We start from the raw sequence: 16,518 nt of genomic DNA on the forward strand, positions 1-16,518 counted from the left end.
GACGTTAAATTCATCCATTGGTTTTATAAATAACTCTTTTGAAAGCTGAAACCCTCCCAAATTTGGTTTAGGTAAAGAAAATAAATTGGCATCATTGTTGAAATATTGATCATTTAATGAACACAGAATGGACAGATTTTGGCAAGACAAAAGTTTTGTCGCCTGGTCATACAATGCACCCAATCCTAGTTTACATCCTCACCAGTGCTCAGTAAATGATCGGTTAATCAGTGGGTGTGTATAAAAAGAAACCCAGCACCCCAGACCTTCACTTGAACTGCAACTTGAGCTCTGACAACATGCCAAAAATCCACCCTGCGACCAAAGCCTTGATTATCAAGAGGCTGAAGACCAGATCCTCTGCAGAGGTGGCTGGCACCTTTAATGTGTCTCAGCGTCAAGTACAAAGAATTAAAAAATGATCTGAAGAGACTGGAGATGTGTTTGACAAGCCCAGGTCCAGCAGACCCGGCAAGACAACTGCTCAGGAGGAACGTTTGTTGGTTAGAAAATCCAAAGCAAGCCCCTCTTCCACTGCAGCAGAGCTCCAACAGGCCTGGTCTCCTCAAGTCCCTATGTCAACTAGAACAGTTTGTGGGATTCTGTCTCGAAATGGCCTCCATGGTCGAATTAGTGCCCAGAAGCCAGCACTAAACAAAAGGCAAATAAAAAACCGTGTGGCATTTGCAAAGTCCCACAGCCTGCTAAACAGATGGATGCTGGAAAAGTGGCAGAAGGTGGATTTCTCTGATGAATCTTCAGTAGAATTACACCACAGCCGCCGCAAATACTGCAGGAGACCTACTGGAGCCCGTATGGATCCAAAATACACCCAGAAAACAGTTACATTTGGTGGTGGAAAGACTATGGTCTGGGGTTACATTCAGTATGGGGGTGTGTGAAACCTTTGCAAGGTGGAAGGCAATATCAATAGCCTAAAATATCAAGAAGTATTAGCTACCTCTTACATTCCAAATCATAAAAGGGGTCAAATTCTGCAGCAGGATGGTGCTCCATCTCATACATCCATCTCTACAACAAAGTTCCTCCAGGCAAAAAAGATCAAGATGCTCAAGGACTGGCCAGCCCAGTCACCAGACATGGACATCATTGAGCATGTTTGGGGTAGAATGAAAGAAGAAGCTTGGAAGACAAAACCAAAGAATCTAGATGAACTCTGGGAGGCATGTAAGACTGCGTTCTTTGCTCTTCCTGATGACTTCATTAATAAATTGTATGAATCATTGTTGAACCGCATGGATGCAGTCCTTCAAGCTCATGGAAGTCACACAAAATATTAAATATGCCTCTAATAGCACCACAACTTCATTCACCAATGTTATGCAACATATATTTGTATTTTAAGATAATTATTTGTTTGAATATCACATTACTTTCTGTGGGCGACAAAACTTTTGTCTTGCCAAAATCTGACCATTCTGTGTTCATTAAATGATCAATATTTCAGCATTGATGACAATTTATTTTCTTTACCTAAACCAAATTTGGGAGGATTTCAGCTTTCAAAAGAGTAATTTATAAAACCAATGGATGAATTTAATGTCAGGTTATAAGGTTTTATTTACATAACATGGATAAGCGACATAACTTCTGTCAGGGAGTGTACATGGTTACGTCCACTGATAAAGTCACAGTTAGTTAGCTAGTTGCTAGTGGCCGTAACCATGGATACCTAAGGTCCTGTATTGCCTGCACGTGAGGTAAGTGGCATAGTGAATCAAAAATACTATACTACATTTCTAATTGGAGGTATTTGCTAATTTTATTATTATTACACCTGCTACATAATGGGATAGGATCTTGGAGATGGGAATACCCCTTTAAGTCTTTTTGCCATTCTATCATGTGATTTAATTTCTCAAACGATACATTGGAGTTAAATATATAACGTATATGTTTTTAGTATAATTTTTTTAATTTGGTCATCATTTAAATGAGGTAGATTAATTTTAGAAATCTGCATCATTTTTGAAACATATTTTTTTTGTTAGGAAGTTAGAAGAGTTAAAAGTTGATCAGCAATTTCATTTTTCCCACAACATTTACAAAATAATTTTTTAAGGGACCACATCACATTTGAAGGGACTTTGGGGGCGGGGCATTTATGACAGTAAATACCCAAAAGTGACACTATTCTAAAAACTGCACCCCTCAAAGTACTTAAAACACCATTCAAGAACTTTATTAACCCTTTAGGTGCTTCACAGGAATTAATGCAATGTGTAAGGTAAAAATTAACATTTTACTTTTTTCACAAAAATTTTACTTTAGCCCCATTTTTTTTATTTTCACAAGGGTAACATTTGTTGTATAATTTTCTCCTGAGTACGCTGATACCCCATATGTGAGGGAAAACTACTGTTTGGGCACAAGGCAGGGCTCGAAAGGGAAGGGGCGTCATTTGACTTTTTGAATTCAAAATTTCCTGGAATCATTAACAGATGCCACATCTGGTTTGGAGAGTCTTTAATGTGCCTAAACAGTGGAAACCCCCAAATTTTTCATTTTTACAAGGGTAACTGGAGCAAAATGGACCGTACAATTTGTTGTGCATTTTCTCCTGAGTACGCCAATGCCCCATAAGTGGTTGAAAACGACTTTTGAGACACAGTGCAAAGCTCAGAACGGAAGAAGCGCCATATTGGAGTTCAGATTTTGCTGGAATGGTTTGAGGGTGCCATGTCACATTTGCAGAGCCCCTGAGGTGCCAGAACAGCAAAATAAACCCAACAGTGATGTAATTTTAGAAACTACACCTCTCATTGAATTCATCTAGGGGTGCAGTGAGCATATTGACACCGCATGTGCCTCACATAAATTTCTACCATTGTGCAGTGCAGAAAGAATAATTACATTTTTACAGCTAAAATGTTGTTTTAGCCCCAATTTTTTATTTTTTTAAGGGCTAATATGAAATAATGGACCTCTCAGTTTGTTGTGCAATTTGTTGGCAATCCTGAGTATGCCAAGACCCTTCATATATAGAGTCCCTAAGTGCTAGAAAAGCAGAATGCCCCCTCAAGTAACCCCATTTTGGAAGTTATACCCCTTTGAGAATTTATCTACAGGTGTAGTGATGACTTGACTCCATTAGTGTTTTCCAGAAAAAAAAGCAGCAATGGATGTTGCTGAGTGAAAATTGCAAATCTGCTACATTTGTAGTGCCCATACATTGAAGTGCCCAGTACATTGTAGTGCCCAGTGATTATACAGATGTGACTACAGAAGTGCCATACATGTGGATGCTAAATATGGTTTAGGCACACTGTGGGCTGAGAAGGGAGGGGGGCATTTGGATTTGGGAGTGCAGAATTCACTGGATTTCTTTTGGGGAGTGAGAAGCGCTTTTCCAGAGCCTTCATACTACCAGTAATGAGGAAGCCCCCTATATTTCCATTAACAGATGACAGACCTGTGTGGGGACTTGCTTTTTTTGTGGACTGAGTTGACGCTTTTATTGGGAACATTTTATATAACGTTTGGGATCACATTTTGATTGCGTTTTATTCCACTTTTTGTTCGGCAGTGTGATGAAAAAGCATTGTTTCTTGCCACGACAACGGGTCACCATGGTAACGATCTGGGCCCCATGCTAACGTTGCCACGGCGCCGATTCGAGGGGAGAGGGAGCCCTCTCCCTGCTCTTTAAATGCTGCGATCATTATCGATCACAACATTAAGGGCGATAAACTACCTGGCAGTGAGAGCCAGGTGTCAGCTGTCAAATTCGCTGAACATCCGGCGGCAATCGTGCTCGCACAGCTCCTGTGCACTCCAAATTGCCATGATGTATTTATATGTCCAAGGTCAGAAAGTGCTTCCCAATCAGGGCATATGGATATTTTGAAGGTTGTGAAGGGGTGTAAGGAAATATTTCAAAAGGTTTTTGCTGCCCTATCTGAGAAGTCCATAAACATAGTAGCAAAGACTCTGATTCCAGTCTTGTATCACTTATTAGGCTTCTTGGCATAGTTTTAATAGTCTGTTTTATCTGCATTTTACCAGTCTCTCAATGATGAGCTCTGCATAACCCACACACTGTACATAGGCAGAAAACTGCCAATCACTTGGGTGGATTAAAGTTAAAAAATAACATGGAATGGATTTAATAAATAATGAGGACTACAGGTTTGCTAGTTCTCTCAGTAATAATCTCCTACTGATGAAACACTGTTTTATCAAAGCTTCAGAAAGCAGGCAAGTAAGTGAACACTGCTGGAATTAGGGTCTCTGCTCTTACATTATGCTGCACTTAGTATAAGTTAAAAGAATTCACTGCTGAAAGGTCCTCTTTAAAGCGGTTCTGTCAGCAGGTTTTGTTATTTAATCTACTGTAGGTATCTACTCCAACTGGTTCTATACCCCTGATCCTGGAACAGTGTTTTTTTCTTTACATCCCAAAATTATACCCCCCTTTGGCAATAAAGATGCAAACTTCTCCTTCAACCCATATAGCATATACCACAGAACTTCTATGTGGGCATGGCCATGTTTTCATTGGCCAGCATCATAGAGGAGAAAAAGCAAATGCTCACATAGAATATTCTGTGGTATATGCCTAGTTGGTTGACAAGAAAATTTGCATAATTATTACTGGTGGCATAACTTTGGAATAGAGGGGCACAGAAGAAAAAGAAAAACTGTTCTAAAATTGGTATAGCTGCACCTATTGAATGATCTACTCAGTTTATGTTAAGCAATCCAGTGAAAGGTCCTCTTTAAACATAATTTTGTCAAAGCCTCTTTAGGGCACTAGTATATTTGCATCTTTTAAATAATATTGTTAATTTCAAGAGCATGAAATTCAAATTTATAGATATCAAATGTCATTTATTCATAAGACAAATGCTATGCTTATGCACAATGTCCTACTGTAAGACATAGATCCTGATAATATATAACGAAAAAGCTAATTAGCAAGTAATTATCTCTGGCTCACCACCTCTTCATTGCTGCAAAACTTTATTTTAGAAATTAAAAGCCATTATGGCCCAGATTTATTAAGACTGCATGCCAGTCTTAATGAGAGGTGAGCTAGAGTAAGATGTGCCAAATTAATTTTGAGGCTCACCTCTCGAGGATTTTGGCGCATCTGGCATGCACCCCTGTCAGAAATATTACTCCATTTAGGGGCTGGCGTACATTTCTTGTGTCATTTATGCCACCTTTGTGGCACATATTATGATAAATTTGGAAGACAGGCTTCACCTCACCCCACCTGTCCCAGCTCTGCCCACTTTGGTGGATCTGCCTGGAACTAGTGTAAAAACATCATAAGTCTCAAAAGTTCAAGGGGTTTTATGTCAGAAAACTGGCAAAAACTTCTTGATACATCAGTGCTTGCATTTTGAGGTGCACCACTGCTACTGAACATCATGGATGGATTATATCAACCTATGGCTGCATAATTTTAAAAGACACATATTCAGTAAGTTAAAGCTATATTATATCCAGCTATTCGATAGCTCAGTGCTAGTCTGTAAAAGTCCCAGGCCTACAAAGGCCTATTTAAAGGGGGTGTATCATCAGGAAATTATCTATTTTTAAATCCGGCTTTGGTGCTAAATGTATTTTTTAAGCATTTTTTTCATACTGTTACCTGGATCCGTCTTAGACTATTTCCTCATGAATTCATTGCATTATTTAATTATAATATGCTTTTACATGTATTAAGGTATAGAGGTGAATATAACATATGGCTATTTGTGTGATTTTTATTGATTTCATGTCATTTTAGTCTTGCAAAAATTTATGGTCAAAATTATTTTAATATGCTCTTTTGCCTTAATTCAAAATTAAAGACTTTGGTTGATGCTATAGTATCCTTAGCAGCCAAATTGGGGGACATGACTCATCTGTTCAGGTCAAAGGTAGAAAGGCATTAAGCTGACAGCAAAGAAGGACATAAAAATCTTGACAGCATTCAAGTCATGTCATTTCTCCATCACAGGCAGAATTATTCAGATTTTTATAAAGGTGAAGAAGAACCTTTTTAATGTGAAATAATTTTCAATGAAATACCACATGTATTTTATAGTCTTAGTTGTGTGTAAAACAATCAGGTATAATATTATTCACTATGATGTTACAATAAGTAGAATATAGAGTGTTGGTATTCAAGAGATTTCTAAAAGCGTAGCCATATTCGTTGTATAATGGATTTATGTCTTTGGCGATTAATGGGATAAATGAATAAACATACGTTTGTATAACTTGTCCTCTAAACATTTTTTTCCTTTTTACTTTTAGAATTCCATCAGACATAATCTATCCCTACATACACGCTTTATCCGTGTTCAAAATGAAGGAACGGGAAAGAGTTCTTGGTGGATGTTAAACCCGGAAGGTGGAAAGACAGGAAAAACTCCACGAAGGCGAGCAGCCTCTATGGACAGCACAAGTGGAAAGTTTTTAAGGATAAAAGGAAAAGCGGGAAAGAAGAAACAGCAGCAGGTGCAGAGTGCACCAGAGCCAACTGTTGAAGGCAGTCCTTCTTCTCAACAAGCAAAGTGGTCTGAAAGTCCATCTTCCCACACTAGTGATGACTTTGATGTTTGGGCTGAATTTCACAACAGAGCCAACCCTGTGGCAGGGAATATGAGTGGAAGGCTCTCACCCATTTTGGGAAATGATGAGCCAGATGACCTGGACGATGATGAGGTGACACCGTCATCTCCTCTCATGTACCCCAGCCCATCTAGTGCTTTATCTCCTAATGCTCGCTGTTCAGTTGAAATGCCACGACTCACCGAATTAAGTAGTACCATAGGTATGGGTGAAGGTCTTTCAGATCATTTACTGGATGAGCTCCAGGATGGTTATAGTGTAAACTCTGCTGCTGCTCTACGACAACGTAGCCCTGGATTCTCATTCACATCCAAGTGTCCCACTTTAGGCAACAGTTCTAATGCTTTTTGCGGCACAATTTATAGTCAGCCAGCTATGGGAATGATGAGACGGTTACCCATGCAGACAATCCAAGAAAACAAACAAGCTGCTTTCTCTCCAGGCAGCACATATAGGAATTCATCCCTCCAGGATCTCCTCACTGCCATGTCCTATGGACATAAAGAAGGAGTTGTGCAGAGTGATCCAGGTATACCCTCTATACTGGGGCCACAACGTAACCATAGGCAGAACACAGGCATGCTAAACAATTGTGACTCAGGACAAGTACCTTACTCTGCCAGTTTAATAAAAAGTCACACCCTGTATCACCCACCCACTCTCAACCATCACTGCTCTGTTAATAACAGTGCCTTAGCTAGTTCAAGTGGACTGATAAATTCTGAATCCTGTGGCTTGTCATCTGTTCCACATCACTCTTACTTCAATAGTCAAGGTGGACACGGAAGCCTACTGGAAGGGCCATACCAAGGTGCATACCATCACCACCACCACCATCATCATCATCACCATCCCCAAGTATACAATCAGGACAGATTCCCAACAGACTTAGACTTAGATATGTTCAATGGTACTTTAGAATGTGATGTGGAATCCATCATTCTCAATGACTTCATGGACAATGACGAGATGGACTTCAACTTTGACTCGGCTCTGCCACCACAAGGAGGATTCAATATGGCTGCCACAGCACAGCCTGCAAATCATAGCTGGGTACAAGGTTAAATTGCATTAAAAGCCAGTTTGCAATGTTAGGTTAAAGGCATTTTCTTTAAGGCAATCAGACAGATTTATCTGACAGAAGTAAATGTTTGGTTGATATATTATATAATGGTTTAATTGAGCATTCCTCCTATTGGATGGCAAAGTAATACCTAATTGGGTTTTTAGAGCTGTTGTGGGATAAAAGTACAGTTTGACTCATTAGAATAATAAGGTCTACATCCCAATCACATTTTGTTCCAAAATTTCTTGCACAAAACGAAACGTTTGACCATTTTCTGGAGTGAATTTGACAAGTTAATTCTTACTATAAATGTCGATTTAAAAAGGTGATCAATTTTAAATTGTTTCTTTTCCCGAAAAAAGGAATAATAGCTCCTGTGCACTATGTTGAGTGTATTCATGACAGTGTATTTATTTTGTAATGTCAGAATAGCAGAGTTTAGATTCCGATATATCACTTTGTATAAGAAATATTATTGAATAAGGTTGGGTTGTATATGTCATTACATATGAGGTGAGATAGAACATTATCTGGGTTCCTTTAAAGGCGTGCAAGCCAGTCTTACCATTAGATTACATCTTCTGTATGATACTACTCTTGCATTCTGTCTGGTATTTTTTATTCTCAAGTCAGAAAAAGGAGGAAAAAAATAATTTTCTACCAGCATATGAACTTCGACAACTCTCTTGTTAAAAGTGCTTTATCTACATATATAGCTATGTCAAGTGGTCAAATTAATTCAAATGATTGTCATCGGAAATTGTCAAAGTTGATACATATCTAGGAAATTAGTACAGATGGGCATATGCCAAAGAGCACTGCTCAGGATCAGAGGCTGGTGGATAAAGCTTAGAATTACTTTATCATATGATAACTACTTACTATCTCAGAAGTTTTCTTACATGAATTATTGCTGTGTGCATATAAAAATACAGTGTCACTAGCTAGAACACTAGCTTACAACATATCAAGTTTGGAGCAGCATTTCTCAATTCTAGGCCCCAAGGAATTACAGCAGGTCAGGTTTTGAGGATTTCCTTAATATTGCACAGGTTAAAAGAAAAAAAGTAGGATCACTACATAAGTTATTGCCATAAGTGATCCCTTCAAAGAAACTCTTCAAAACATGACCCACTGAGACATTATTCTTGGGCAGAGGGTTATGAAGTACCCATCATTAAGGTTTGTTACAAATCTTACATTTTACAAATCTCACAACCAGTCTTCGCTGTTGGTTTCAAATCTATGTTATCAGAGGGAAGAAAGAATTTATAAGTTGAACTTTTACATTAATTTAATTATTCTTATTTGGTAGAGCTTATGGTATGTTCACATAACTGAATGACATAACTATTTTTTTCTGGTAATTTTTTGAAAAAAGCAAAACAACAGACTGAATGCAGATAAAAATGCTGTTGAAATATATTAAAAATACAAATAAGAAAAAATTAAGGTTAAATAGAGTGTGTTACCAGGTTTTTGCTGCCCCATTTGAGATGAAAGCAGTGTAAAGTAGAAGACAGAGATCCTGATTAAAAGTGTCATATACTGGGTTTCTTTCTGTACTTTTGATAAAACCTGTATTTATCTGCTGCAGCTCTGCTACTCATCTCAATGATGAGCTCCTTCCATGTAGTACTTGATATTTATGAAATCTAGGTATCTCTGCCTTCACAAACTACAGCAAGAAGCTCAAGTAAGAAATACATTCTTTTTGACCTAATGACCGAAAATAATTAACAAATAGAAATGCTTACTAGTGATATATTAAAGAAAGCCTGTCATCTGGATTGTATACCCAAGCTAATGGGATATATATTAAGACTCTTTTATGCTGATTAAATCCTTACTTTTCTTGTAGAAATCCATTTTGCTGATTTTAGAGAAATCCATAGTTGAATTTGTTCATTAATAAGTTACAAGTGCAGTGAGTGGGCCCTGGACTCCCAGCTCTTCTGCCTCTCTCCTTATTCTGCCTCTGATTGACAGATCACTCATGTTCCAGCGACTGGTCAGTCAGAGATAGGAGGCCGGCAGTGCGCGGGAATAGGGAGGGAGGCAGGAGAGCTGTAAGTGCAATGTCCGCCCCCACTGCACTGGGAATTCATTAGCATGCAATGTCAACTGTGGATTTCTCTAAAACAGCAAAATGGATTTTACAAAAAAGGAAAGGATTTATTCAGCATGAAAGCGCCTTTATATAGATGCCATTAGTTTGGGTATAAAATCCTGATGACAGGCTCTCTATAACTTCAATTGGCAGGTCTGTTTTACAATATATTTAGTAAATAATTAATAAATAACATGAAAATTGACCACAGTAAAGCCAGTTTTAGATGGCAGTAATATGTTCACATTTCATTGTCCATAATACAACCACAACACCCAGACCTCCCTTAGTTCTATTAGACCAAGCGTAATTCAGTACAGCAGAACCTAATGGGTGAGTATTGTGGCTGTAAAATAAATCCAAAAATTTGGCTGCATTGCAGCCATCATAAAGCAACATAGTGTAATCTTTCCTTTCATTTTCAATACAATGACAACTGATGATAGGAAAAATGATGGCAACACTTTAAGATTTACTGCACTTTTTATCAAAACACTATAATATATAGAATTGCTATTTATTAACAGCCTTCTCATTCCTTGTACAAAAACAAGGCCATTTACTGAAATGAGGACCTTCATTTTTCATAGAGCACAAACAGGTTAGATGTGACCGTCCGCATTCAGAATGGCAGTAAAAGGACATTTTTTATTGAATAAAGTTGCACATTGTTTTCAGTTATGGTGCTACAGCCAATTTAATGTTTATGGCTATTTTATATACTCTCATCCAATAAAGATCCATAAATATACAGAATAGGGAAATTAATCAAATCTAACAGAATTAAAAACAGCCATGTTACTAGCTTATATTAGTGCATATAGTATATATATATATATATATATATATATATATATATATATATATATATATACACAGTGGTTTGAAAAAGTGTTTGCTCCTTCCTGATTTCTTATTATTTTGTATGTTTGTCACACTTAAATATTTCAGATCACAAAACAAAATTTAAATATTGGACAAAGATAACACAAGTAAACACAAAATGCAGTTTCTAAATGAAGGTCTTTATTATTAAGGAAAAAATAAATCCAAACCTACAGGGCCGTGTGTGAAAAAGTGATTGCCCCCTAAACCTAATAACTGGTTGGGCCACCCTTAGCAGCAACAAATACAATCGAGCATTTGTGATAACTGGCATTGAGTCTTTCACAAAGCTCTGGAGGAATTTTGGCACATTCATCTTTGCAAAATTGTTGTCATTCAGCCACACTGGAGGGTTTCCGAGCATGAATTTAAGGTCATGCCACAGCATCTCAATCGGTTTAAGTCAGGACTTTGATTAGGCCACTCTAAAGTGTTAATTTTTTTTTCTTAATTTTGTTTTTCTCAAGCCATTCAGAGGTGGAATTGCTGGTGTGTTTTGGATCATTGTCCTGCTGCATAACCCAAGTGCGCTTCAGCTTGAGTTTATGAACAGATGTCCGGACATTCTCCTTCAGGATTTTTTGGTAGACAGCAGAATTCATAGTTCCATTTACCACAGCAAGTCATCCTGGTCCTGAAGCAGCAAAACAGCTCCAGACCATCACAGTACCACCACCATATTTTACTGTTGGTATGATGTTCCTTGTCTGAAATGCTGTGTTACTTTTACGCCAGATATAATGGGACATACACCTTTTAAAAAGTTCATCTTTTGTCACGTCAGTCCACAGAGTATTCTCCCAAAAGTGATGGTGATCATGAAGATGTTTTCTGGCAAAACTGAGACGAGCCTTTATGTTCTTTTTGCTTAGCAGTGGTTTTCGTTTTTGAACTCTGCCATTCATGCCATTTTTGCCTAGTCTCTTTCTTATGGTGGCATCATGAACACTGACCTTAACTGAGGCAAATGAGGCCTGCAGTTGTTTTGATGTTGTTGTGGGGTCTTTTGTGAACTCTTGGATGAGTCGTTGCTGTGCTCTTGGGGTAATTTTGGTTGGCCGGCCACTCCTGGGAAGGTTCACCACTGTTCCATGTTTTCGCCATTTGTGGATAATGGCTCTCACTGTGGTTTGCTGGAGTCCCCAAGTTTTGGAAATGACTTTTTACCTTTTCCAGACTGATAGATCTCAATTACTTTATTTCTCATTTGTTCCTGAATTTCTTTGGACCGCAGCATGATGTCTATCTTTTGAGGATCTTTTGGTCTACTTCACTTACTCAGGCAGGTCCTATTTAAGTGATTTCTTGATTGAGAACAGGTATGAAAGTAATCAGGCCTGTGTGTGCTAGGGAAATTGAATTCAGTTTCCCAAAGATGTGCTAGAACACAGTTAATTTGTGTTTTATGGGGGGGGGGGGGGGCAATCACTTTGTCACACAGGGCCCAATAGGTTTGGAATTCACTTTCCCTTAATAATAAAGACCTTCATTTAAAAACTGTATTTTGTGTCTACTTGTTTTATCTTCGTCTAATATTTAAATTTTTTTTGGGATCTGAAACATTTAAGTGTGACAAACATGCAAAAGAAAAAGAAATCAGGAAGGGGGCAAACACTGTTTCACACCACTGTATGCATATAAATATATATACATGTATATACACATATATATATACATACACACACACACAAACTCTTCACATTGACACTGAAATTGCAGCACCAAGACGTAAAAGTCATAGAATTATGTTAATGATGTGAAGATAATGAAAAAAAGAAAATGCTAATTTGAAAACCTTGATTTATTCAGCATCAATTATGAGCACTATGTGGAGAAGTAGATGCACTTACACACCTTGACACGCTATCAATGAAGTTATTAATGGTTGTCTGAGAAATGTCCTACTATGCTGAATTTCCTTTAATCATCAAGATTTTCTACTGGCAGCTCTTTGCCAACCAATGGCATCCCACATGCTCTTGATGCTCAGACTGGTGAAATTGCAGGCTATGGTAGCACAAAGTTCACGCAGTTTGCTCACAGTAGTTCTAATAACATGCGGGCCTAGTGTTTTGGTGTTGAAAAACGGTTTATGAGACACTTTGGAGAAATGTCCATACCACTTGTTCCATCACTGATCCATTCTGAACAGCAAGTGAAGTTATATGTTTCATCCTAAGCTTAGGGTGTCAAACAGCTTCTACACAAACCATCAGAAGGTGTTTACTAGTGATGAGCAAGTATGTTCTGTTAACCCTTTCAGCGAGCATGCTCAGGTGCTGCGTGCTCGGGTGTTATGTTTGAGTCATTCCGTGTGCATGATTTGCGACTGTTTGACAGCTTTAATACATGTGAGGAATGCCTAAGAAACAGGCATTCCTCACATGTATTAAAGCTGTCAAACAGTCGCAAATCATGCACACAGAGTGACTCAAACGTAACACAGAACACGCTGAAGATACTCGGAAAACACTCGAGCATGCTCGTAAATCTCGAGTAACGAGCATGCTTGCTCATCACTAGTCTAGACATTAGAATACTCATCTAGCTACAAGTATTCTATTGTCCTCTTGCCACTGCTCTAAAAGACTATCATGCTACAGAGCAAGATGGCAATGGAGACGGGAATGGAGGTCTATCTCCTTCAGTGATGAGTTCTGCTTTTGTCTTGAATGCAATAATAGCAGGAAATTGGTTTGGAGAGCACGTGGGCAATGTTATAAACAGGCTTTAACAAGGGAACATCACACCGATCTTACCCCCGGAATTATGGTTTGGGGTGGCATAATGTACCATAGCTGGACTCCTCTAGTCTTCATTCCCAGTGCACCAGTAGCAACAGCTTAACATTACATAGATTTGGATGTGGAACCAGTGTTCAGGCCATTTCTCTAAAATGTCCCATGAGTCATTTTTCAACACGACAATGCTAGGCTGCATGTTGCTCTCGCTACTGTGAGAAGGTTGCATGGCTTAAACTTGCTATCATGGCCTGCAGCACCTTCAGACTTATTTCTCATTGTGCACATCTGGGACTTCATTGGTTGGTAATTTCAAAACGAAATGCCAACAGTGGATCTTGATGATTTATATGACCAAATGCATTCAGCATGGCGAAACATCACTCAAAAAACTATTAATAATCTCACTGACAGCAGCCAAGGTGTGTAAGTGTGTGTATTTCTGTGTATGGCGCTCATACTCAGTACTGAATAAATCAAGATGTTTTGCAAATTTTGTTTCTATTTTTTTCATAATTTGCACATCATTAACATGTCTATCCATCCTGTGATTTCCATAATTAAATGACTTTTCCTCCTTGTTGGTTTTGCAATTATATATACATACACACACTGTATGAACTAATATAACCTAGTATTGATTGTTTATATAAGATTATGAGCTGACAATCTAACAAACCATATTTCTTGTAATTCTTTTCAACCTGTAAGGAGTTAAGGGTTAGCCATTGTACCTTAATTCCAGACTTTCCCCACAAATTCAGAGAGAATCCATTCATAAAACATTATTTATTCAGATATAGTTAATTATATACATTGTTATATATTTTTGTGATTTTTTTAGTGTTATTCTCTTTAACCCTTTAAAAAAGAAGCCAAACCTAGTATAATGTTGAGTTCACACTGTGTAGTTCTTTGGGCTTTCTATATCAAAAATAAGGTTTGGATACAGAAAAGAGGTGAAAATATAAGCCTTATGTCGCCCCTTTCCTGTGATTGGTGTGCACCTTATGCTATGGTTTAAAAATGCATCAAAAATGTCTAAACTGACAGTTTGCACAGATTATGCTTGGGACTTTATGAATCACAATTCCATCTTTGTACTAATAGCAAAAAAATGATTTCATATAATTATGTCTATGAAAATTTCTAAAAAATAGTTTCTACGTAGTCTTGCATTTATCCCACAAATATCTGATTGGGGAAGTCTAATATTAATATAATATATGCAAGCTATCTCACAATGCCAAATATAAAGTACGCACACATCAGCGAACCATTAGGGAAACAGAGAAAGTTGAACTTGTGAGAAGTGAAGAGGTTAATAATTGTAGTTGTGATTGATATTCCCTATTCTGGTCAATTAGGTGTTTTTACTTTCTTGAGTAACAAAGTCAAACTGCTCTTGGTACGTGTACTGTTCTCATGCTTTTTATGTGTTCGCATAATGAAAATTCGTTACCATGGCCTTTCCCCCTCAGTCCTTAATGTATGCTATGACACAGGTATGGTATACCCTTTAGCTGTGAAAATAAGTCCACCCAGTTTAGCCATCTGTGCTGCATTCCTATGGTAGGTAAATACAGTAAGGTACATACATCAATGATTAAATTATTTCCAGTCATACTTAATAAAAAATGGTCCTGTTCAATTGAATCAAATGTATCTAAATCTGGGTTTGTGCTCCTAATTCTGAATATTGTGGCTGTTTACATGTTATATGTCTTTGTTTTCTTTGTTTTCTTTTTATTCCGTACATAAAATTTAATATATACAAAACCATGTACATACAGAAAATATATTAGGAATAATTTTATTTTATTTGTATCTTGCTGTTTTTTTGTATGAACACAGAACATTTTGAGCTCAGATTTTGAGGACTGTTAATTTGTATGACCTCTGTAATAATAATTGCGGTTTTGTCATTATGTCAATGGTGCATTTATGTGCCATGCAGCATAGTGTAGGATGAAAATACTGTAAGAGAGGTATAAGCTGGAAATGCCATGTTTACCGATGCCTTCCTGTGGTGGGAGGTAGGTCATGAGAGTTGTGTCTATTAGGGAAGGGGGAAAACTACAAGGCTAATTCCGAAAGTGCCTTACTGCACCTGGAAATGCCATGTAGTATCTCACAGTTACAATAATGTCTTCTGTAAATGAACACACCTCCTTATATGATTATATTGAATATCTCGACTACGATCATGAACAACTGCTGCATTGTATAATGGTTATGAGTATCCTGATATCAGTCCACTATGTAGTGTGCCGATGCTCAGTATCACTATACATTGCTTTACCTTGCCCACCTGGATTCCCCTTGTCCTCCTCACTGCAGTGTAAAGCGATTGTAACGTTTTTGGGGTGTGTTGTTGTAGTGTGTGAATCTTCAGATGTAACATAAGCCTATGTATACTGACTGTACAGAATATTTTCAGGAATAAAATTGTTTTAAATATTGTATGTCTATATTGTGTGTATAATTTATGGCTTTGTCCAATCAGTGTAGTCATAGAATACACTCTGGGTATCTTACTGTGACATCAACAGCTACAATCCCATGAATTACTGTTTCATTGACACAGCCATACACATTTTATTGGAAATGTTCTGCTCTCTCATGGATAGATCAATTGTGTATGAAAGATCTTTCCACTGGTCAGCCAAAAATTTAAAACATGGTGGACTTATCTCCCAAAGATAGTTTTAGCCAACTGATGAAGGGACAGGAAAGATAAAAATGGTGGAGGGGTGTGTTTTTTTGTTAAATTCAACGTAAGACATGTACTCAATGACAACATTGGGGGGAGCTGCAACAATGTAGGGTCAGTAAATGGGGATGCAATAATGGAAAGCAGCTAATTGGAGTTTGATACAAATTGCCTAATATAGCCAAACAGGTAGAGGATGAAATGCTGCAACAAATTAAAAAGGCAGCAAATAATAATAGGGTCCTTATTATGCGGGATTTTAACTTTCCAGACATTCAATGGGACATAGAATCTTCTGGCTGTGCTAAAAGATGCTAGTTCTTATCCGCAATTCAGCACAATTACCTTTCTCAGCTGGTAGATGAACCAACCAGGGGAGATAATTTGCTGGATCTGGTTCTGTCAAATAGACCAG

The 16,518-nt window shown here is 37.8% G+C and overlaps 1 protein-coding gene across 1 annotated transcript in view; it reads left to right on the forward strand.

The window, feature by feature from the left end:
* The window catches only part of FOXO6 (forkhead box O6), a 165,217-nt gene extending 149,362 nt beyond the window's left edge, over positions 1 to 15,855 (forward strand). The window contains exon 2 of the mRNA XM_073666389.1: positions 6,271 to 15,855. Coding sequence (XP_073522490.1) covers positions 6,271 to 7,653 — 1,383 coding nt within the window. The 3' untranslated portion in view covers positions 7,654 to 15,855. The remainder of the gene's footprint in view (positions 1 to 6,270) is intronic.
* The last annotated feature ends 663 nt before the right edge of the window (positions 15,856 to 16,518 follow it).

The sequence above is a fragment of the Phyllobates terribilis genome, unplaced genomic scaffold (genome assembly GCF_046119375.1).
Source record: "Phyllobates terribilis strain yellow unplaced genomic scaffold, ASM4611937v1 Scaffold_2__4_contigs__length_985480577, whole genome shotgun sequence".
NCBI classification, from domain to species: Eukaryota; Metazoa; Chordata; class Amphibia; order Anura; family Dendrobatidae; genus Phyllobates; species Phyllobates terribilis.